The sequence below is a fragment of the Phacochoerus africanus genome, chromosome 1, assembly GCF_016906955.1.
Source record: "Phacochoerus africanus isolate WHEZ1 chromosome 1, ROS_Pafr_v1, whole genome shotgun sequence".
NCBI lineage: Eukaryota > Metazoa > Chordata > Mammalia > Artiodactyla > Suidae > Phacochoerus > Phacochoerus africanus.
Window position 1 is genome coordinate 81817692 of NC_062544.1, and position 24118 is coordinate 81841809.

At 40.9% G+C, this 24118-nt stretch overlaps 1 protein-coding gene across 2 annotated transcripts in view; it reads right to left on the minus strand.

Annotated features, from left to right (window-relative positions):
• Positions 1-24118, minus strand: part of NEK11 (NIMA related kinase 11) — a 172576-nt gene that overhangs the window by 113196 nt on the left and 35262 nt on the right. For both annotated transcript variants that reach the window (XM_047768280.1, XM_047768271.1), the window contains exon 3: positions 10527-10692. In XM_047768280.1, the coding sequence (XP_047624236.1) occupies positions 10527-10692 (166 nt within the window). The remainder of the gene's footprint in view (positions 1-10526; positions 10693-24118) is intronic.

Genomic DNA, 24118 nt, shown 5'->3' on the forward strand with positions numbered 1-24118 from the left:
ATAGATTGAAAATTTTCAAAGGCAGAAGATGAATTTGAGAAAGTCATGGTTGAATAATAATTATTGTATAATGACAGATTTTTAAATTTTTTTTTTTTTTTTTTTGCTTTTTAGGGCAGCACCCATGGCATATGGGGGTTCCCAGGCTAGGGGTCGAATAGGAGCTACAGCTACTGGCCTACACCACAGCCACAGCAATGCGGGATCCAAGCCATGTCTCGACCTACACCACAGCTCATGGCAATGCTGGATCCTTAACCCACTGAGTGAGGCCAGGGATCAAACCCGCATGGCTCCTAATCAGATTCGTTTCTGCTGTGCCATGATGGGAACTCCTATTTTTAAACTTGTAAATGGAGTTCATAAAAATTGAGGGACTGTTGTGTAGCACAGGGAACTATATCCAGTCACTGGTGATGGAACATGATGGAGAATAATGTGAGAAAAAGTATATATATATGTATGACTGGGTCACTTTGCTATACAGTAGAAATTGACAGAACACTGTAAATCAACTATAATGGAAAAAATAAAAATCATAAAATTTTAAAAAGTGAGGAATATGTCCAGCCACATTATGCTTTCACAAGTAAAATAAGAAAATCCATTCTCTAAATAGTTACTAAAGAACACCATGTTGTATCAGGACATTTACATCTGATGGTATAACTGAGTACTCTTGGGTTTATTTGCTAATTTTCTTTCAAATTTTTTTAGAGTGTTTTTCCTGCTGAGAGAAATGTACGTGAACAAGAATAAAATGGTAGAACTTTTTTTTTTTTTTTTTGGCTGCATCTGTGGAATGTGGAAGTTCCCAGGCCAGGGATCAAACCCATACCACAGCAATGACCAGAGCCACTGCAGGATCTTTAACCTGCTGCATCACAAGAGAACCCCTATTTCTCTTAAGTAGTGACATGAAATAATGTTTTCATCTATAAATCACTGGTATGTTTATTTAAAAAATAAACTTTTTGGAGTGGATTATTCTGATTCTATTTTTGATCACATATTTACACAGTCATTATATGTCAGTTAAAGCCATACCCAAAATGGCCCAAGTTCTATTGGGTTTATGAATTCCTTGATATTAATGCATTCATACATTTCTCTTCAATGAAACTATCTTTACTTTTCAATTTTACATTGACAACTTTGAATAAATATCAGTGGCCTTAAACTTTTTTGTGAAAAGGTTAAATTATTTCATAGTTTAAACAAAGAAAGGAAATGGAACAAGTCAAATGACTTTCATTTTGGTACTTACAAGAATCAAAGGTGTATAAAAACACAAGACACATTATTTATGGTCTTCTTTAGCTGAATAAAACCTAGACTCAGAGTTGGCACAGTGAAAATTCAGAGAGCCCTACCTACTCAGGCTGGAGCTGCCTTTGAAAACCAGAGGGTTCTCATAGGATGTTACCTCTTTGAGGATAATGCTAATTCCCTTCAGCAGCAGCAATCTTGGCAGTGTGAACCCCCGAGTACAGTCCTGATGTGCAGACACCTGGAGCTCACACTGGGAAGGATGCCGCTACCGATAATGTTTGTGTCCCCCAAAATGCCTATATTGAGATCCAACCACCAGGCTGATGGTATTGACAGGTGAGACCTTCAGGAGGTGATTAAATCAGGAGGGTGAAATCCTCATGAACAGGATTAGTTCCTCTATTAAACAGACCCCAGAGAGCTCCGTCCCAGCTTCCGCCACATGAGGACACACCAAGAAGATGGCCACCTATGAACCAGGAAGCAGGTTTTCACCAGACACAGAATCTTCCAGAACTTGGGCTTTAGACTTACCAGTCTCCAGAACTGTGAGAAATAAATTTATGCTGTTTATGAGCCACACAGTCTATGGTGTTTTGTTATAGCAGCCTGAATGGACTAAGACAGAAGGTCACTAATCAATGCCACAATGGTCAATATACCAGGAGTGTCTCTCATTCATAAACAACCAGTTCTGGATGGTGGGGAGCTCAGACAGAGCTTGAGGACTATAAACAGTGGCTTTGAAGGACAACAAAGGGTTTGTCTCTAGCAGAGGATCTAATACATCCAGTATGAAGTTATAAGCACCCTCTGAATACTAGTAAGCCTGGTGGTCCATATTATTGCCAAATTCACTTATAAGAGTCTAGAGAGACCCACAAGAACCTCAACATTATAAAACTTAACCCACTTAACTTGATTTAACAGTTATGTATAAATGAGAAACATAAGAGGAGACTTTGAATTTTCTTTTTTAGGAGTTCCCCACTGTTCCCATGGCACAGTGGAAACAAATCCGACTAGGAACCATGAGGTTGTAGGTTCAATCCCTGGCCTCATTCAGTGGCATTGGTGTGAGCTGTGGTGCAGGTCACAGACACGGCTTGGATCTGGCGTTGTTGTGGCTCTGGCGTAGGCTGGCAGCAACAGCTTGGATTAGACCCCTACCCTGGGAACCTCCACGTGCTGCAGGTACAGCCCTAAAAAGACCAAAAAAAAAAAAATTCTTTTTTTATAGTACAAACAGATCCTTAGAAAGTACTTGCCTAAAACTTGCTATTGGTCCCATTAGTGTTTAAGAATTTCCCTGTTTACTCCTCCTGATATGAGTCCTCATACTAAAGGTCGCAAGCTAAAAACTCAGAGGTAAAATATCTCCCCTTCTAGAAAACAGCTTGGAGGGAGAGGGAGGTTGCACTGAAATAATAAACCAGTAAAATAACTAGTTTGCCCCATTATTGACAGTAAGGGGCAAAGCTCTGAGACTCCCTTTTTCAACATTTATTATTTTGAATCCCTATTTAAAAAAAACAAAAAAACCTAATACTATACTAAGTGGCATTTATCTTAAAATCAGAATGGGGTCAGAGAAATGAACTGACTTGCTCAAGGAACAGACCAAGATTTTAAAGAAGTCAGTGTTATGTCAAAGTCCATACACTCGCCACTGTTTCAGACCCTATCTAGTCTCCTATTGATAGAAAATAAAATAATTATAACAATTTGTACATATTATTACATGTATAAACTGATGTACATGTGTTTATGTATTTATTTGTATTACAGAAACTGACAGATACAGAACATAAGTGAGAATAAACCAAGGGAAGGGGTAGCTTTCACCTACAACATGACGACTGGTGTACATGTGCACCATGAGATGAGTACTGCAGTCAAGTGGACTGACACATCTAATATCTCAAGTGGTTCCCACGCACACACGTGTGTGTGTGTGTGTGTGTGTGTGTGTGTGTGTTGAGAACAAAGATCTAGTCTCTTGGAAAGTTCCAGGTGTACAGTGAAGTACTATTAACCACGGTCACCAGGCTGTACTTTATTTTTTTTATATAATGATTTTTATTTTTTTCCATTATAGCTGGTTTACAGTGTTCTATTCATTTTCTACTGTATAGCATGGTGACCCAGTTACACATACATGTATATATTCTTTTTTTTCACATTATCATGCTCCATCATAAGTGACAAGACATAGTTCCCAGTGCTACACAGCAGGATCTCATTGCTAATCCATTCCAAAGGCAACAGTCTGCATCAATTAACCCCACGCTCCCAATCCATCCTGCTCCCTCCCCCTCTCCCTCCCCCTTGCCAGGCTGTACTTTAAATCCCCAGAATTTGTTCATCTTATAACTGAAAGTATCAGTTTTATATTTTGCAAAATTCTCATAGACAGGCTTGATTAGTGTGGCTGTGTTGAAATCTAGTTTAGGGCCACCATTTGAAACATGTCTGGTTAACACTGTTGATAAGAATAATAAAACAATCTCTATTGATCCATATCCAGGTATTGTTACTGTATTAAATATTAAAGGAGGACTAAGAGCAATCCAAATAAAAGAGAAACAAACAAAAAAGGAGTAGTTTTCCATATGCCCCTGTGGTCCTGGTCCTTCCCTGCATAAAACCCAACATTCCAGCCATGTGCCTGCCAGAAAATCACTCCACCTCTATGGGAACTTGTTTCCTAATCTAAAAACATAATTCATAAATAAGAACCCACTTCTTGAAAAAGAACTGGGGCATGTTTAGAGGACACAGGAGCCAACCTGAAGGAACTCCAATAGCTGAAGCTGGACCAATCTGAGAAACAAAATTAATAAAGACAGAGAAATAAATATCCATGAGTCCATACTGATATAAATAATTGAATAAAGACATCAGTGGAGAAGAAACAGTGGAATGGCACTTTCTTACAGAACCCCAATTAATCCATGCAGAAAGGAGGGAAATACACAATCACCAGCAGGCAAACATCATAGTAAAAACTGCTCCAGGCAACCACCACGGGAAAAATACTAAAATTCGGATGTGGAAGTTTGAGGAGAAACAGAACAGAAGGTTGCTCATGGAGCCAGGAGTACAAGGAGGGTAATTTTCATGAATAATAGCATCCAGCTGGGTGGCCTGAGCAGAAAACTATACCCACCAGCAAGGCCAGACTCTCCGGTTCTCAGCTGGGCCTCATCTTTGCTCAGTGCTCCATAAACACTGATACATTTTCCTTTATGACTCTATTTTTCTATTTCCACACTAGCCATTCTCCCTTGTTTTGCATTTCTCAGCCCTGGATGCCCATTAGAATGGTGGTCATACCCCAGACCCAGTAAAACAGACTTTCTGGAGGAGGGCCCCAGGCCTCAGAAGTTCTGAAAGCTTTCCAAGGTTGAGCACTAGATTATATTGATAAAATATTTTCATGATTTTTAAAAATTGAAGTATTAATTGATTTACAATATTGTTTAATTTCTGCGGCATAGCAAAGTGACTCAGTTATACATATATATATATATATACATTCTCTGTCACATTCTTTTCCATTAAAGTATATCCATTCAGAATGCTGAATATACTTCTCTGTGCCATGCAGTAGGACCTTGCTGTTTATCTATTCTATTTATAATAGTTTGCACCTGTTAATCCCAAACTCCCAATCTATCTCCCTCCTTGGCAGCTACAAGGCTGCTCTCTATGTCTATGAATCTTTTTCTATTTCATAGATATGTTCATTTGTGTCATATTTTAGATTCCACATATAAGCAATATCATATTTGTCTTTTTTCTCTCCAACTTATTCATTTAGTATGATATTTCTAGGTCCATCCATGCTGCCGCAAATGGTATTATTTCTTTTTTTTTTTTTGTCTTTTTGCTATTTCTTGGGCCGCTCCCGCGGCATATGGAGGTTCCCAGGGTAGGGGTAGAAATTTCCTGAATACTAACTTCTTTGTGGCTTACTACATTGGTTCATGATGTGATACAAAAAATGCAAAACAAGGGAGAATGGCTAGTGTGGAAATAGAAAAATAGAGTCATAAAGGAAAATGTATCAGTGTTTATGGAGCACTGAGCAAAGATGAGGCCCAGCTGAGAACCGGAGAGTCTGGCCTTGCTGGTGGGTATAGTTTTCTGCTCAGGTCACCCAGCTGCAGGCTATGTAGCCACCGGCCTACGCCAGAGCCACAGCAACGCGGGATCCGAGCCGCGTCTGCAACCTACACCACAGCTCACGGCAACGCCGGATCGTTAACCCACTGAGCAAGGCAGGGACCGAACCCGCAACCTCATGGTTCCTAGTCGGATTCGTTAACCACTGCGCCACGACGGGAACTCCTATTTCATTCTTTTTATGGCTGAGTAGTGTTCCACTGTATTCCACATCTTTTTTAAGATTAGTACAATTTTTACTTAGCTATGTTAATATTACAATGCAGGAAGTAGACAAGTCCCACCTTCCCTGATAGTCAAATGTACATTCTCTCCTGAAGGTCATGATCTCTATTGCGTCTACTAACTTAACGCCCAGGTTTCTGGGTCTACCTCATCCACACCCAAATGGAAGAGCTTCAGGTGGAAGTCACAGGTCTCTAGTGCAGGCTATGCCAGAAAAATAAGGTAGGACAAAGTGCTTTCGACATATATGACAGACGGAAGGATATTTTACCTTTTACCACCAGTGTCTGACAGAAATGAAGTGAGAGGCAGCTAGAAGCAAATGGTAGAAAATTTGTCAAGAGAAAAGAAATTTCCTGAATACTAACTTCTTTGTGGCTTACTACATTGGTTCATGATGTGATACAAAAATGAATCAGAAAAGATCAATCCCCCACGTTGAAAGTTTGAGATGGATTATGCTCTGTATAATGTGCTAAGTATCACTAAGATGAAATGCTATGAGAGTTGCAGATCGAGTGGGGAGGGATTTCCACCCAGGAGATTATGGGAGCCTCTGTAGAGGGGGTGGCATTTCAGCAGGTCTGGGAGGATGGGTGGGAACTGAAGAAGTGGGGCCAGGAGGAGGACATTCTGAAAGGGCACAGAAGAAGAGTGTGAAACTGTGGAGGAGGGACAGGGGACTGCAAGTAGTCCCATTTCCCTGGCCAGGGGAGAATGGAAGATAGCAATATTTGAAATATTCTGCCACTTTGGTAGTTTGGGAACTATTCTCCAGCAGAGATTTGGTTAGACCTGACAAAAAGTTGTGAGAATTGGGTTGTTTTTTATACTCATAATCTGATATGATGTGTTCAAAGGATTGGGTAGTGGATATAGCGCCCTCATGAATGCATTTCTATATGTTTATTTCAATTTTGCAAGATTCCAAGTGAAATTAGAGAACGAAACTTGGAGGTTAAAAAACCCAGCTATTTCAATGGTGATGACATTTTCCTATGAGGTGCGAATCTGGCCATATGCCATTTCCAATATTACTATTTTACCTCACTAAAAAAAGGATAATGCCTGGCTTGCGTGAGTGAGTTAAGAGCGAGTTTGGGTGTGAACATGAGAAGAATCTTTATTAGCAATAAAAACTAGAGACCCACACACCCTGCACACATTATTCCTCAGAGTCAGAAAAGCAGCATCTTGACAGCTCAGCAGGTGGAGCTGGGAAGCCATGGAGCTGGGAAGCCCGGCAGCTGCTCAAAGAGCCAGTAGCCATCACCATGGCAACGTCCCTGGAGGGAGGTGCAGCTCAGCTCCTGGAAACCATCAGCATTTAAAAATTAACACAGATGATCCAGGATTGGATCTTGCATGAGGAAAAGCAATCTTAGAGAAACATCCTTTCTAAAGACATCATTGAACAAATGGGTTCAATTCGAGAGTGAACTATGGATTTAGATGGGTGGCTCTCAAACATCAGTGTGCTTCAGATTCACCTGGTGCGTTTGTCAAAACACAGATTGCCAGACCCCAGCCCTAGAATTCAGTAGGACTAGGGTGGAGACTGAGAATCTGTATCTCTAACTAAAGATCCCAAATGATGCTGATGCTGCTGGTCTGGAATCACACACTGAGAACCGCTGGGTTCCATCCTAGCATAGCATCAATGTTAATTTCCTGATTTGGATTGTTGTACTTTAGTTACATTAAGGAAATGTCCTCAGCCTTAGAAAATACCTCACAGGAGGATTTTGGACAAAGGGGCATCATGTCTGCATGGTCCAGGAAAAAATACATAGATAAGTAATAGATACATACATAAAGATGAATAAATAGAATAATAAAACAAATGTGGAAAAATGATAACAATTGGCACATCTGGACAAAGTGTCTATAGGAGTTCACTGTGTTTTGTAATTTTTCTGATAGATTAAAATTACATTAATAATTAAAAATACAGAGAAAGTCAAAGCTTATCATTTACCTGCTCAATATAGTAGCTACTAGCTACACATGGTTATTTAAATTTAAATTACGTAAAGTTTAACGACTAGCTCTTCAATCCACTAGCCATACTTCATTAGGTGCTAAAGAGGCATATATGACTAGCAACTACCGTCTTGGACAGCACAGATATACAGCATTACTATCATCACATAAAGTTCCACTGGACAATACTGACTACAGTGAAAACTATTTTAAGACCAAGAAAGAGTCATGGAAAATTCTAGGTGCTGAAAGCTGAAGCAGGAGCAGTATTAGTCACAAGCAATAGTAGTCAGTTGTTTCCCACATAAGATAAGTTTATTCACTGAATGGAAATAAAAGAAATGATTAAATTTTAGCTGATGGATCACAGTGCAGCTACATTTATAAATCCCTGGGTTAGTTATTAATCCCATGGATTAGTGACATGATTGATGGAGTCATTGTTCTTACCCACGCTCTGCCCACCTCATCATTTTACTGATTTTCTTAACAATCTACTGGACGTAGAAGCAAACATGCCCTGGTTCTTTTTCTTTTTTTACCTCATTCCTCTCCAAGCAGAGGAGGGGCAAGACTGGATGAGGAGGAGTTCCCATCGAGTCTCATGGGAAAGGAATCCGACTGGTATTCATGAGAACATGGGCTCAATCCCTGGCCTCACTCAGTGGGCTAAGGATCTGGCATTATGGTGAGCTGTGTAGGTCACAGACATGGCTGGGATCTGGCATTGCTGTGGCTGTGATATAGGCCAGCAGCTGTAGCTCCTATCCCACCCCTAGCCTGGGAACTTCCATATGCTGCAGCTGTGGCCCTAAAAAGATTTTTAAAAAAATTAAATTAATTTTTAAAAAAGATTGGATGAAGAAATCCCCAGCAAGACTGGGGTGGGCAGACCGCCCTGAAGGGGAACAGTCAAGACTTGGATGATCCAAACTTTCAGATATTCTAACTTTGGCTACTGGTTTCATTTTGGATGATGCACCAGCAAGTGTGCAAAGCAAAGCAAAGCTGGTATCTGTTGCCCTCTTGACTCCTTGAGGTGCTCTTCTCCTGCCTCTCCTTTTCTCCATCTCAAACACACAGCACCTTCAGGTTATCCAAAGTTTCTGACTCCAAAGAGGCCTGCCTCCCATCCTAAAGAGCATATTCTTTCTTCCCAGCATCATTTCTCTTAGGCCCCAGCCACATGCAGGTGATAGACTAAATTCATTCTAATCCAGAATCTCCCAAGGTGTGTCTGGCTAAAGCTAGCTCTCGGAATGTTCTGGGAGATACCTTCTGAGCATGCCTGGGTGTTCTCTTTCTGACCCAACTCCTGTAACTCCCCTCTCCCTAGCCTCTGAGGGATGATCACACAGACCCACATCACAGCTGCATCTGTCAGCTGCCCCCTTGGTATCTGTCTAAGCAGCTTCCTACTCACTCACGGCTCAGTACAATACACAGCTATTATCACACGGGGATAACATGGCATGGGAAGGAAAACTGCAAATACTTGAAGCCATAAATCATAAATCAGTTAATATAAAGGATTTTCATGGAGGAAATGACCCATATTTCCATTTCCAAGTTTCCAATAGGGAAAGTGAACCTTAGAGCTAGAATCCAGGACTCAGGCAGTGTCCCTCTGCTCTGTCCAGGCCTCTGTGATGGCATTTAAATGTCCATCTAATAATCAGACCATTGTAAGAGGCCTGGAAGATGAACCCACCCACCCTGACACACACACACACACACACACACACACACACACACACAAATGCTGGGGCATTCTTCTGCAGCAATTCCTCCTTAAAATATATTCATTCTGAGTTTTCCAATAGGCGAAACCCTTTATCAGAAACAAATTATGCAGGGAGTTCCCGTCGTGGCGCAGTGGTTAACGAATCCGACTAGGAACCATGAGGTTGCGGGTTCGGTCCCTGCCCTTGCTCAGTGGGTTAACGATCCGGCGTTGCCATGAGTTGTGGTGTAGGTTGCAGACGCAGCTCGGATCCTGCGTTGCTGTGGCTCTGGCGTAGGCCGGTGGCTATAGCTCCGATTCAACCCCTAGCCTGGGAACCTCCATATGCCGAGGGAGCGGCCCAAGAAATAGCAACAACAACAACAACAAAAAAGACAAAAAAAAAAGAAACAAATTATGCAGCAATGATTACTCTTAGCTGTAAGACACAACATCCCAGGTCTTTATATATGTCAATTTGCAGTTGGATAATTAAACTTCTGAGATGTCTGTTTACTTTCTCAATTTTTTTTTTTTTGTCTTTTTAGGGCTGCACCTGCAGCATACGTAAGTTCCCAGGCTAGGGGTCAAATCAGAGCTGCAGCTGCCGGCCTACGTCATAGCCACAGCAAAGCTGGTTCCAAGCCTTGTCTGCGACCTATACCATAGCTCACAGAAATGCCAGAACCTTAACCCATAAAGCAAGGCTGGAGGTCAAACCCTCATCCTAATGGCTTCTAGTCGGGTTCGTTGCCACTGCGCCACCATGGGAACTCCCCGAGATGTCTTTTTATAGACAGCTTTTTACTGCGAAACAGATTTTTATTAAGATTTTTTTAGGAGTTCCTGTCATGGATCAGCAGTTAGCCAACCCAATTAGCATTCATGAGGATGCGGGTTTGATCCCTGGCCTTGGTCAGTTGGTTAAGGATCCAGCGTTGCTGTGAACTGTGGCGTAGGTCACAGATGCAGCTCGGATTCTGTGTTGCTGTGGCTAGGGTTTAGGCCGGTGGCTTCAGCTCAGATTGGACCCCTAGCCTGGAAACCTCCATAGGCCACGGGCGCGGCCCTAAAAAGACAAAAAAGGACCAAAAAAAAAAAAAGACATTTTTTTTAAAAAGTGGGAGAGTCTCACCTCACAGTACTCCGTGATAATGCAGAAATTATCTTGCTCCACAAAGCTTGCATGGAACTTGACAATGGCAGGGTGGTCCAGCTTGGAAAGGAGCTGGGCTTCCAAATTTGCCTGCACAGTCTCATTTGGGTTGAGTTCTCCAACAGAGATTTCCTTCAGTACTTTTCTGCAGCCAAAAAAAAAAAAAATTTAATACATTTTGAACTATAAACCATTATTTAATAGGTATGAACAGGGTGCAGGGCCATCTACTTAACGCCCAAGCTGTGACCTACTCTGAGGCCTGCCCTTGCCTGCTCTGACCCTGTAAACTCCTGGGGTCCCCGGGCCTGCCTCTCTGTCCTGGCCAGTGCCCTCTGCACCTGGGGCTCTATGGTTTGGCCACACGGGGCAAACATAGGGCTGATTTGAGTGACATGGCCTAGGAGGCGCTTCCCCTGTCTCTAGATGTCTCTGTTTCTCTTTGCCTCTCACATGGCATCTCTATTTGTCTTTTTCTGTCCTTCTGTGTGTGTTTTCTCTCTCTCCTTATCTGTTTTCCTCTGTTTCTGTCTGCTCTTCTATTTCTCTCTCTACTCTTGTCTTGGTGTCTCCCTATCTCTGGGTGTGTCTCTGTGTCTCTTTGTATCCATTGCTATATATGTGTGTGTGTGAGAGAATATAATATAAATATAAAATCTGTCATTCTTATTCTTTGACTATCTCCTTTCCCCTCTCTCTGCCTCTCTATGTGTATGAATATACATGCTCTGTCAGCTCTAAAATCTTCCAAATCTATCTCAAATTAGTATCAACAGAATAAATATCTATTTATTTTCTTTCTAAAATTATCTTTATCATATCATACTTTATTGTTACCAGTATTTAGGAGAAGGAAAAAATATAAAACATTGACAGAAATATCTAGGATCTCAAGTATGTACAAATGGAACAAGAGCTCATTAAATCTCGAAATTATTAATTTAAAAATTGTAATAACTCTATGAGGAGTGGACTGAAACATTATCTCTTCCATCTAAGGAAAGAAATAGACTGATGAACAAACCAATTACAGTGCCACAGTGTAAACATTGCCAGGGAGAAGTGCTTTAGAGCACCAATTATGTGTGCAGACAGACTTCACTGATTGTAAGTAAGCCTTAGCCATTCATCAAGACAAGTTCTACTGAACCCATATGAGAAAACGTTTTGCAGTAATGTTCTTTAAGAGTTACTACCTGTATGTATGAATGAAAATGTATAGTAGAAACCCTCTTAATAAAGGTCCTTTAACCATCTCCTAGATTAGCCAGAGTCCTGCAGTTCTTTTACAGATGCCAATGGCCGCCTATGCCTTGGGGATGCTGTGGCTAGCAGAGGGCTCTGGACCAGCTTCCAGCTAAGATTCGTGTTTACCCAAGTTACTGCATCTATTCTCAAACTTGTTTATGCCAGTTGTGCCCATCATTGTAAATCTGTGAGTTAAATATGACAAACAGATGAAGGATGAATGTGAGAGTCGTCTTTGCTAGGAAAACTAAATCAAGTGCTTACCACACAGCTTGATAATGACAAGCTACGAAAAAAAATCTGCTATTAAATAAGTGATAAGACAGTTCTAAAACAGTTTAATTATAATAAAAAAATAAAGCATTGGTTTAAAAATGTAAAAATCTGGGGCGTTCTCTTCTGGGAGCAGTTTAAGAATCCATCGTTGTCACTGCAGCACATTGGGTTGCTGCTGTGATGTGGGTTTGACCCCTGGCCCAGGAACTAAAGCATGCCATAGGCATGGCCAAAAAAAAAAAGTAAAAATCTAACATTCAGAACTGAGACCACTAAATTCTCATTCCACTTTAAAGAAGGTAAACTCGGAAAACTTAATCAACTTATTATGGTTGTACTTTATGCAAAAAAAAAAAAAAAGATGAAGCAATCTCTAATCAGAGGATGTTAGATGTTGGCTGCACATCACAAAATCAGAGAAAACATACAATTATATATTTTAAGTGGATGTAAATGTTTTAGTCAGGTCATTTTATTTTAAAATTTTTCCTTATTTAACCCAGGACCAGCCCTAATCACAATGGACAAGAGGGCTTCCCCATCGTTAAAAACAAGGTCAGACTATAAACTTTCCATTAAATCAGAGCCTTTCCCTCTAGTGGTTTCCCTATGGAAGGTGAACTCTTCCCTCAGGTGAAACCAAGATAGATGCTGCTTCTTTCAGATCCAGGGCCCAGTAAGCAACACAATACTGCATAGCCTCTACCCACTCTGCTTCTCATTGGCCAAACTTCACAGAAATTCTAAGTTAGACCATCTGTCCTAGGTGGTGAGAGTCCAAGTAGGAAAACTTAGAAAGTGCCCTTATCCTACTCTAGTGTTGGGTAACACTGGGCTTTTTTTCCTGACCAATAAAGCTATGTTAAGTTTCCATTCTCCAAAATCTTCTACTCCAAGATGATCATTCTTGGTAAGTCAATTTTCCTCCAACTTGAGTCCTTTAACATTTATTCATTTTAAATGTTCTTCATGGTTTTTCCATTCTGAACTCATCCCACCCCAAAGATACCCACAGCTGCACTGCAGGGATCCACAAAGGGCAGGACCATGGCATCAGAAAGGACAGCCCGGGAGTTCCTGTCGTGGCTCAGCAGAAATGAATCTGACTAGGATCCATGAGGATGCAGGTTCAATCCCTGGCGGATTAAGGATCTGGTGTGGCCATGAGCTGTGGTGTAGTTAGCAGACATGGCTCACATCTGGCATTGCTATGGTGGTGGTGTAGGCTGGCGGCTACAGCTGCAATTGGACCCCTAGCTAGGGAACTTCCCTATGCCATGGGTGTGGCCCTAAGTAGACAGACAGACAGACAGGAAGGAAGGAAGGGACAGCTTTGCACCAGCACCTCACAGCCTGCGCACAGTCATTTACTGGCATCTTTAACTGTGACTTCAATTTAGAAAGTTCCCTGCCTCTAACGGTGCTCTTATGCTGGTTTTGCTAGGTCTTGAATGTCCTATCAGGTCTCTACTTGATAATGGAGTGAATTCTAGAGAAATGCTTGCTTGGTAATGTGTTCTAGGAAGAAATTATTCTAGAAAGAATTTGGTTAGTGGTGACCTCATATTATTAAGAGTGGCATCTTGGACTGTTTACTATAATAAAAGAGCTTGAAATGACAGATGTGCCTGTTTTCCTGTAATTTCTGAAGATGATGAAGCCGCAGGCCAAATGGCATCTTCATGGCGCTTTTCCAGTACTTACTGCGCCCCAGGCAACGTGCAGTTGTAAAAGTCACAGTGATTAAGCACAGCAGTATAAAGCCTTACACAAACTTCCAATATTCTCTTGCTGTGAAGGAACAAATGCTATCAAAAGGTTTAGATACTCATTTTCTCTTGCAAACATCAACTATTGTGCAACAGAGCGCAGGATTTTACATGTAGTTACCTGAGCCCCATCTGGCAGCCTGGTGATAAAGCATAAAATCTCATTTGCCCACAGCTTAGCAGATCAAGGTAGGGCTATCAAGACAGGTGAGATCTAATATAATCATCTCTAGCTGATGCAGGTACATTCTACCCTCCTTACCTAAAGCTAACAGAGGAAACCCTCACTGCCTGTCACATAAAGTGAGAGCCTTATCCTCGGAGGAAAGTGTGGAAACTTACCAACCAAGGAAGCTTCCCCTGCTCAGTGATGCCCAGCCTGTCACCCACTCCTAAGTGACACAACAGATACTTATTTTATCACAACATCAGCTATTCAGGAGAAACTTTTTGGCAGCAGCAGAAACAGGCACCCTTGCAGACTTAGTTTGCAATTTTTCTGTGCTCTTGCCCGAGTGTCATGTTTCTTTCTAGAATCTAGTGAACTGACAAACTCTGGAGACTGACGGAAATTTGGAGTAACTATAGCTAATTTCAGTCCCTGCAAATTGCCCTACTTTCCACACAAATGGGGCAGATATCTTTGAGATGTTAGGGGCTGTTTTCCCCAAGTTTCCTTGAATCCTTTCACATCTTCCCCCATTGCACCAGCAGTGTAGGCTGCCTCCACAAAAAGGTGACATCACAAACTAGAAAGAATAGGAGTCAAACTCCTGACTAAGAATAGACCAGGGCCAAAGAGAAGAGATCTGAGAAGTACCTGTCCAGTGGTGTAAGGTCCCTCCTGCCCCTGTGAGAAAGAGACCCTCCAGGCCAAATGCAGAAGGCAAGAACATCAGGTAATGCTGAACACTCAAAAGTAGTTCATGTGCCACCCCACCCCCAGGCTGGGTCCAGCTGGGTAGGAACAGAACTCTCAGATGGGGAGGGAAGTTCGAGAGCAGAAGTCCTGCTGTCTCTCCTAAGCAAGAGCCGTGCGTTTTCTTGTGTCCAGCAAGGGGTAGGAATAAAAGAAAGGTCTTCAAGGTGCAAGTAAGCACAGGGGACTAAGAGATCTGAAATCTCAGTAAGGAGCACAAAAGCAGCAGGATGGCATCCCCTGAAGCCACGGCCATCTCAAGGGGCCAGCCAGCTGGTGGGACTGGGAGTCTTCGCAGGGAGTCTGGAGATAAGCAGCTGCCGTCCCTCTCTTGTGATATCACCATTGACAGTCATGAGCTGCATGCCTGTATTAAGTACCTGCTGTGTGTCTATGGTATAGTGGGCTCTGAGAGTTTGTGATCCCTGCCCTTGGGTCTGTTGGAGAAGACAGACAGTAAACACATCAGTGTGCTCAGTCTGTGTCTCTGTGTATGTCTGTATTTTCAAAAATTTCAAATGGAGACAACCACTACAAAGTTGGGGTAAGTGATGGGTGAGGTTCTCCTGATTTAAGCTGACATGACTCTCATTTGATGAGTAGTGATTGTACCCACTGAGGGCAAAGCCACAGGAAATAGATTTTAACCTCAGCTTAAATAAGACAGTATTTTTTTTCCCCAGCTGCAGCATGCTGTGGCTTGATGTGGGATCTCGGTTCCCAGACCAGTGGTTGAACCCAGGTCACAGTGGTGAAAGTGGTAAATCCTAAACAATGGACCACCAGGAAACTCTTGTTTTTTAAAGAAATTCACTTGGTTAACAGCTTATTAAATCTGCTCAGCACTTTTAAGAGTCTTCATCCATCTAGCAAGGCAGCAATTATTTTAACTGATCATTTCTTAAGGCAAGCTCTCATTTTTTTCTAATTTACAAAGAAATACAGTTTTATTACAGAAAATTTTGAAAACAAAACAGAACCAACAATCCACAGAGATAATAAGCATTAAAAATTTTGCGTATTTCCTTCCCATCTTTTTGCTACACATTTTTTAACACTAGAGGCCAAACAGCTTATACTATTTGTCTGTTATTGTTTTCAGGAGGCATTACCACAGCAGACATTTGTCATTTGTGGCTGCCCAGTGTCTTTAGACAGCTAGCCTGAATTGTAGGTGAGACCCTTGGACAGTGGGTCCTGCTTTCCCTAGTTTAAAAAACAAAAAACAGATAACAAACAATTCCTCCATCTCCCGCATGCTTTAAGTTGAGGGGCCAGGGTGAGACCTAGGTCCTGCTAGTCGGCTGCACCAACTGGGTCCCTGCCCTAGGTGTGAGGTGTGTGGAGGGACAGGGCAGGCACGGGGAGTTTCTGTTGCTAATACAGCTGTCATCAGAAACAGAGGGGTTCTGGCTGACATTCCTGGGAATTTAGCATTCCCCACCCCAGAGCCTCTTGCAGCTCAGAGCCATCTGTGTTGCATAATAAATCCTTCCAGCCTCAAACTCGCAGTGAGATGGCTGCTCTATCTGCATGCACCTGAAGCCCTGAGACGTGACCCCACACCAGAGAGGCACCAGGTGTTCCTACAAAGCACGTACTGTGAACCCTTTGGGGTAATGAAAACTGAACCTCCAAAATTCTGGTTCACTTAGGTTAATTTTTATTCACTTATTTGAGTCTTAAAATGTAGGCTCTTCAGAGGGATTTAGGGCCAATTATAGGAGAAGTACCATGAGAGTGGAAAAACATACTTTTAAAAGTTATTTAATCCCCTTTAATATGACATAACACTTTAAAATGTAAAGGGACATGAAAAAAATGGCAGAGTAATATTTATTCCAAAAAGTGGCACACTAATAAAAAATAGAAAAGCCAGGAACTAAAAATACCTAAAGGAGTAGCTGAAAAAAATTTAGATGTCAGTGGAGAGTATACTACACATGGAATTTTATTTTATATCAGTTGTTTTTCCCTCTTTCAGCAATTCAAAAATATACTTTTAATGTCTGTGGTCAAAGGACAAAATTACTTTATGGATCATCAACATACCCCATAATCTATGAACTGCCTTTGTTTTTAACAATTAAATCCCTGATCCCTGCTCAGTTGGGGGGCAAAAGCTTCTTATTCATCTGGTCTTTTCTTATCCACCCTTGACCACAGGCAGAGACTTGGACAGAGCAGAGGCTCAAATGACATCATGGCACAATGAAGGGACAGTAAGTCTCAGATGCCCGTGGCACATGCCAGCAAGTAAGGAGCCTGACTTCAGACTCCACACAAGGCCTTTAACATCAAAAGTTCCACACTTCTGTTATCTCAACATCTATTGACTGCCTTCGGGATGCCAAACACAATGTCATGTTCTGGGGATACAAAGATGAAAAAGATAAAACTCCTGCCCTCCAAGAAAGTTCAATCTCATGGGAAAAAGCAGCACGAATAAAAATAGGACAACTTCATGGTAAAGTTGATAATAGAGCTGCGGGGTGGGGGTAAGGATCCCTAACCCTTCTTTGAGAAGAGAAGAAAGGCACATCTGTAGATTTAGAGCCCCAGGATTTTCACTTTTACACACGGAAACGACTTTTTAGTAAGCTAAATTGCCTCTTCCCAGGTGGACTCTAAGTAGTAGAAGAAATGAAATTATCTTTCTTTACGATTTGCCCTGTGTAAACCAAAAGCCAATAGAGACATGCATATTTGCGTTACTTGAACAGGCTATGAATGTTAATAAGCACGCGACTTTCCATAAAAAGAAAACCTCTTTTTAAAATATTACTGGAGGATAATATGAGAAAAAGAATATATATATATATGTGTGTATATATATATATATATATGTATATATATATATATATATGTAATGAATGGTTGGGTCACTTTGCTATACAGTAGAAATTGACAGAACACTGTAAATCAACTATAAGGGAAAAAAAGTAAAATCTTTTTTTTTAATTTATTTTTTCCCACTGTACAGCAAGGGGATCAAGTTATCCTTACATGTATACATTCCCTCCCCCCCTTTGTTCTGTTGCAATATGAGTATCTAGACATAGTTCTCAATGCTACTCAGAAGGATCTTCTTGTAAATCTATTCTAAGTTGTATCTGATGACCCCAAGCTCACGATCCCTCCCACTCCCTCCCTCTCCCATCAGGCAGCCACAAGTCCATTTTCCAAGTCCATGATTTTTTTTCTGTGGAGATGTTCATTTGTGCTGGATATTAGATTCCAGCTATAAGTGATACCATACAGTGTTTGTCTTTGTCTTTCTGGCTCATTTCACTCGGTATGAGATTCTCTAGTTCCATCCATGTGGCTGCAAATGGCATTATGTCATTCTTTTTTATGGCTAAGCAGTATTCCATTGTGTATATATACCACATCTTCCGAATCCAATCATCTGTCGATGGACATTTGGCTGGTTTCCATGTCCTGGCTATTGTGAATAGTGCTGCAATGAACATGTGGGTGCATGTGTCTCTTTTAAGTAGAGTTTTGTCCGGATATATGCCCAAGAGCGGGATTGCGAGGTCATATGGAAGTTCTATGTATAGATTTCTAAGGTACCTCCATACTGTTTTCCATAGTGGCTGTACCAGCTTACCTTCCCACCAACAGTGTAAGAGGGTTCCCTTTTCTCCACACCCCCTCCAGCACTTGTTATTTGTGGATTTATTAATGATGGCCATTCTGCTGGTGTGAGGTGGTATCTCATGGTTGTTTTGATTTGCATTTCTCATAATCAGCGATGTTGAGCATTTTTTCATGTGTTTGCTGGCCATCTGTACATCTTCCTTGCAGAACAGTCTATTCAGGTCTTTTGCTCATTTTTCCATTGATTGATTGGCTTTTTTGCTGTTGAGTTGTATAAGTTGCTTGTATATTCTAGAGATTAAGCCCTTGTCGGTTGCATCATTTGAAACTATTTTCTCCCATTCTGAAAGTTGTCTTTTTGTTTTCTTTTGGGTTTCCTTTGCTGTGCAAAAGCTTTTCAGTTTTATGAGGTCCCATGGGTTTATTTTTGCTCTTATTTCTATTGCTTTGGGAGACTGACCTGAGAAAATATTCATGATGTTGATGTCAAGAGAGTGTTTTGCCTACGTTCTCTTCTAGGAGTTGATGGTGTCTGCCTTATATTTAAGTCTTTCAGCCATTTTGAGTTTGTTTTTGTGCATGGTGTGAGGGTGTGTTCTAATTTCATTGCTTTGCATGCAGCTGTCCAGGTTTCCCAGCAATGCTTGCTGAATAGACTTTCTTTTTCTCATTTTATGTTCTTGCCTCCCTTGTCAAAGATTAATTGACCATAGGTGTCAGGGTTTATTTCTGGGTTCTCTATTCTGTTCCATTGGTCTGTCTGTCTGTTTTGATACCAGTACCACACTGTTTTGATGACTGTGGCTTTGTAGTATTTCTTGAAGTCTGGGAGAGTTATGCCTCCTGCTTGGTTTTTGCTTCTCAGGATTGCTTTGGTGATTCTGGGTCTTTTGTGGTTCCATATAAATGTTTGGGTTGTTTGTTCTAGTTCTGTGAAAAATGTCATGGGTCATCTGATAGGGATTGCATTGAATCTGTAGATTGCTTTGGGTAGTATGGCCATTTTTACAATATTGATTTTTCCAATCCAGGAACATGGAATATCTTTCCATTTCTTTACATCTTCTTTAATTTCTTTGATTAAAGTTTTATAGTTCTCGGCATATAAGTCCTTTACCTCCTTGGTCAGGTGTATTCCGAGGTATTTGATTTTTTGGGGTTCAATTTTAAAAGGTATTGTATTTTTGTATTCCTTTTCTAATATTTCATTGCTGGTATACAGAAATGCAACTGACTTCTGAATGTTCATCTTATATCCTGCTACTTTGCTGAATGTATTAATCAGTTCAAGTAGTTTTTGGGTTGAGTCCTTAGGGTTTTCTATGTAGGGTATTCTGTCATCTGCATACAGTGACAGTTTTATCTCTTCTCTTCCTATATGGATGCCTTTTATTTCTTTTGTTTGTCTAATTGCTGTGGCTAGGACTTCCAAAACTATGTTGAATATCAGTGGTGAGAGTGGGCATCCCTGTCTTGTTCCAGATTTGAGTGAGAAGGCTTTAAGTTTTTCCCCATTGAGTATTATATTTGCTGTGGGTTTATCATAAATGGCTTTGATTATGTTCAGGAATGTTCCCTCTATACCCACTTTTGCGAAGGTCTTGATCATGAATGGATGTTGGACTTTGTCAAATGCTTTTTCTGCATCTATTGAGATGATCATATGATTTTTAACTTTTTCTTTTGTTAATGTGGTATATGATGTTGACTGATTTGCGTATGTGAACCTGGGATGAACCCTACCTGGTCATGGTGTATAATTTTTTTGATATGTTGTTGGATTTGGTTGGCTAAGATTTTGTTGAGAATTTTTGCATCTATATTCATGAAAGATATTGGCCGATAGTTTTCTTTTTTGGTGGTATCTTTGTCTGGTTTTGGAATTAGGGTGACGGTGCCATCACAGAATGTCTTTGGGAGTATTCCTTCTTCTTCAACCTTTTGAAAGAGTTGAAGGAGAATGGGCACCAGTTATTCCTTATATGTTTGATAGAATTCGCCTGTGAAGCCATCTGGTCCTGGACTTTTATTTGTAGGGAGTGTTTTTATGACATCTTCAATTTCATTTCTAGTGATTGATCTGTTCAGTAGGTCTGTTTCTTCTTGATTCAGTTTTGGCAGGCTGTAAGATTCCAGAAAATTGTCCATTTCTTCCAGATTGTCAAATGTGTTGGCATATAGTTGTTCATAGTATTCTCTTATGGTTTTTTGTATTTCTGCAGTATCCATTGTGATTTCTCCTTTTTCATTTATAATTTTGGTTATTTGGGTTCTTTCTCTCCTCTTTTTAGTGAGTCTGGCCAGGGGGTTGTCAATTTTGTTTACTTTTTCAAAGAACCAGCTCTTGGTTTTATTAATTTTCTCTATTGTTTTCTGATTCTCTATTTTATTGATTTCTTCTTTGATCTTTATAATTTCCTTCCTTCTGCCGACTTTAGGACTTTTTTGTTCTTCTTTTTCTAATTTAGGTGGAGGGTTAAGTTGTCAATTTGGGATCTTTCTTCTTTTTTGAGAAAGGCGTGTATAGCTATAAATTTCCCTCTGAGCACTGCTTTCGCAGCATCCCATAGATTTTAAGTGGTTGTGTCTTCATTATCATTTGTTTCAAGGTAGTTTTTAATTTCCTTCTTGATTTCCTCATTGACCCATTGGTTTTTTAGTAGCATGTTGTTTAGTCTCCATGTAGTAGGTTTTTTCTCTTTCTTTTTCCCATGGTTGATTTCTAATTTCATGGTGTTGTGGTCAGAGAAGATACTTGAGATAATTTCTATGCTCCTAAATTTGTTGAGGTTAGCTTTGTGTCCCAATATGCGGTTGATTCTTGAGAATGTTCCATGTGCATTTGAGAAGAATGTGTATTCTGCTTTTTTTGGATGTAGTGTCCTGAAGATATCAATTAAGTCTAACTTTTCTATTGTTTCCTTTAGGATTTCTGTTGCTTTATTGGTTTTCTGTCTAGAGGATCTGTCCATTGGTGTGAGGGGGTTATTAAAGTCTCCTACTATGATTGTATTCCCATCAATTTCTCCTTTTATGTCTGTTAATATTTGTTGTATGTATCTGGGTGCTCCTATATTTGGAGCATATATGTTGACGATAGTAACATCCTCTCCTTGGATGGATCCCTTAATCATTAAGTAGTGTCCTTCTTTGTCTTTCTTTATGTTTTTTGTTTTAAAGTCTATTTTGTCTGATATGAGTGTTGCAACTCCTGCTTTCCTGTCATGTCTATTGGCATGAAATATTTTTTCCCACCCCTTCACTTTCAATCTATATGTATCCTTTGTCCTAAGGTGAGTTTCTTGTAGGCAGCATATTGCAGGTTTTTGCCTTTTTATCCACTCAGCCACTCTGTGTCTTTTGATTGGGGCATTCAGTCCATTGACATTTAAGGTGATAATTGATAGATGATTATTTATTGCCATTTTGAGCCTCATATTCCAGTTGATCCTATGGTTCTCCATTCTTTCTTTCTTTTTTTGGTTGGATGGTCTCTGGTTATTATCTGCTTGAGTGTTTCTTTTTTTTCTTTTTTTTTTTTTGCGAATGCAATGTTTGATTTTGGCTTCTGGTTGCCCTGTTTTTTAAGTATGCTAACCCCTTCCTATAATTGTGTGTTTTAGCCTGATGGTCCTGTAGATTCAAACACTTCATTACTATATTAAAATTAAGAAGAGAAACAAACAAAAAAAAAGGGTCTATTTATTTCTTAACATCCCTTGCCCACATTTTATGATTTTGATGACTCTTTTTTTTTTCTTTTTAATTTTATTTTGTTTGAAACATGTTCATGATTAAATCTGTATGCTGGCTTATTTGAGTGACTTCCCTCTGATTGTGGTTTCCTCAATCCTAGTTCTTCCTCTTCTTTTTTTTTTTCTTTTTCCTCCCTTTCTTTCTGGTTTACAGAAGCCCTTTCAATATTTCCTTTAACCTGGGTTTTGTATTGCTGTATTCTTTTAGCTTTTGTTTGTTGGAAAAAATTTTTATTTCTCCTTCTATTTTAAATGATATTCTTGCTGGATAGAGTTCTAGAGTATTTTTTCCTTTTAGCACTTTAAATATCTCTTGCCATTCCCTCCTGGCCTGTAGTGTTTCTGTAGAGAAATCCGCTGATAATCTTATGGGGGTTCCCTTGTAGGTAACATTCTGCTTTTCTCTTGCTGCCTTTAGGATCCTCTCTTTAATCACTAACTTTTGCCATTTTTATTATTATGTGTCTTGGTGTGGGTCTATTTGGGTTAAATTTGTTTGGGGCCCTCTGTGCTTCCTGTATCTTGAACTCAGTATCCTGTAGATTTGGGAAGTTTCCAGCGATAATTTCTTCAAATATATTTTCCATTCCCTTATCTTTTTCTACTCCTTCTGGAATTCCTATTATGCGTAGATTGGCCCGCTTTATATTATCCCATAGGTCTCTTATATTGCTTTCCTGTTTTTTGATTCAGTTTTCTGTCTGCTGACCTGATTGAGTGATTTCCATTATTCTATCTTCCACATCACTGATTCATTCTTCTGCATTATTCATTCTGGTTTTTACTGCCCTTAGTTCAGTTTGTATCTCTGCAAATGAATGTTCTAGTTTTTCTTGGCTCCTCCTTATATTTTCTAGTTCCTTTCTGAGGGTGTCTGCATTACTGTTCATATCTTATCTTAATTCCTTCAGTATCTTCACTATTTCTCTTTTGAACTCCAGGACTGTCAGACTGCAGAGATCTGTTTCATTTTTGACTGCTTTAGGTGAGTTCTCCTGTTGGTTTAACTGGGGGTGGTTTCTCAGCTTCCTCATCTTGCTTGTTGTTTTCTTTTTCCTGGTGGAGTTGTACTCTCCATGGCCGGGCAGTGTTTGCCTTGTCTCTGCCGTGGAATATTTCCTGAGGGCTGGCTTTGTTGGTCAGTCTTTTTTGAGGCAGTGTGGCTTTTTTGGAGTGTTGGTGGGGCTAACAGGGTCTCTCTGAAGCAAAGGAGGACTTCCTGAGGGCAGACAGGACTAGCAGGTCCACACCACGATGGGAGCATATTTCACTTGGCTGGGCAGAGCTTGCTCTGGTGTTTGGGGGCTTTGGGGCTCTTGCAGGGGGCTGGAGGTGCTGGGCAGCTGTTCTGTGGGAGTGCAGCACCCCCCAAGGGCTGCAGCAGCTAGCTAGGTCACTGAGAACCCAAAAGGCTCTTCCCCAGGGCAGCCTGACTCAGAAGGACTGTCTGAGAATGTAGGCAGATCTTTTCACGGCTCAGCCAAGCTTGTTCTAGCTTTTCTGGGCTGCGGGGGCTCTTGCAGGGGGCTGGCAGTGCTGGGCAGCTGGTCTGTGGGAGTGCAGCAACCCCCGAGGGCTGGAGCAGCTAGCTGGGTCACTGAGAACCCAAGAGGCTCTTCCCCAGGGCAGCCTGACTCGGAAGGACTGTCTGAGAATTAGGCAGATCTTTTCATGGCCCGGCCAAGCTTGTTCTAGCTTTTTCGGGCTGCAGGGGCTCCTCCAGGGGCCTGGTGGTGCTGGGCAGCTATTCTGCAGGAGTGTGGCACCCCCCAAGGGTTGGAGAGGCTAGCTGGGCCACTGCGAACCCAAGAGGCTCTTCCCCAGGGCAGCCCGCCTCAGAAGGACTGTTCAAGAATTAGGCAGATCGAAAAAAGTAAAATCTTAAAAAAAAACTACTTAAGTTGGGAGCTCCTGTTGTGGCTCAGTGGGTTACGAACCTGACTAGTACCCACAAGGATGCAGGTTCGATCCCTGGCCTCACTCAGTGGGTTAAGGATCTGG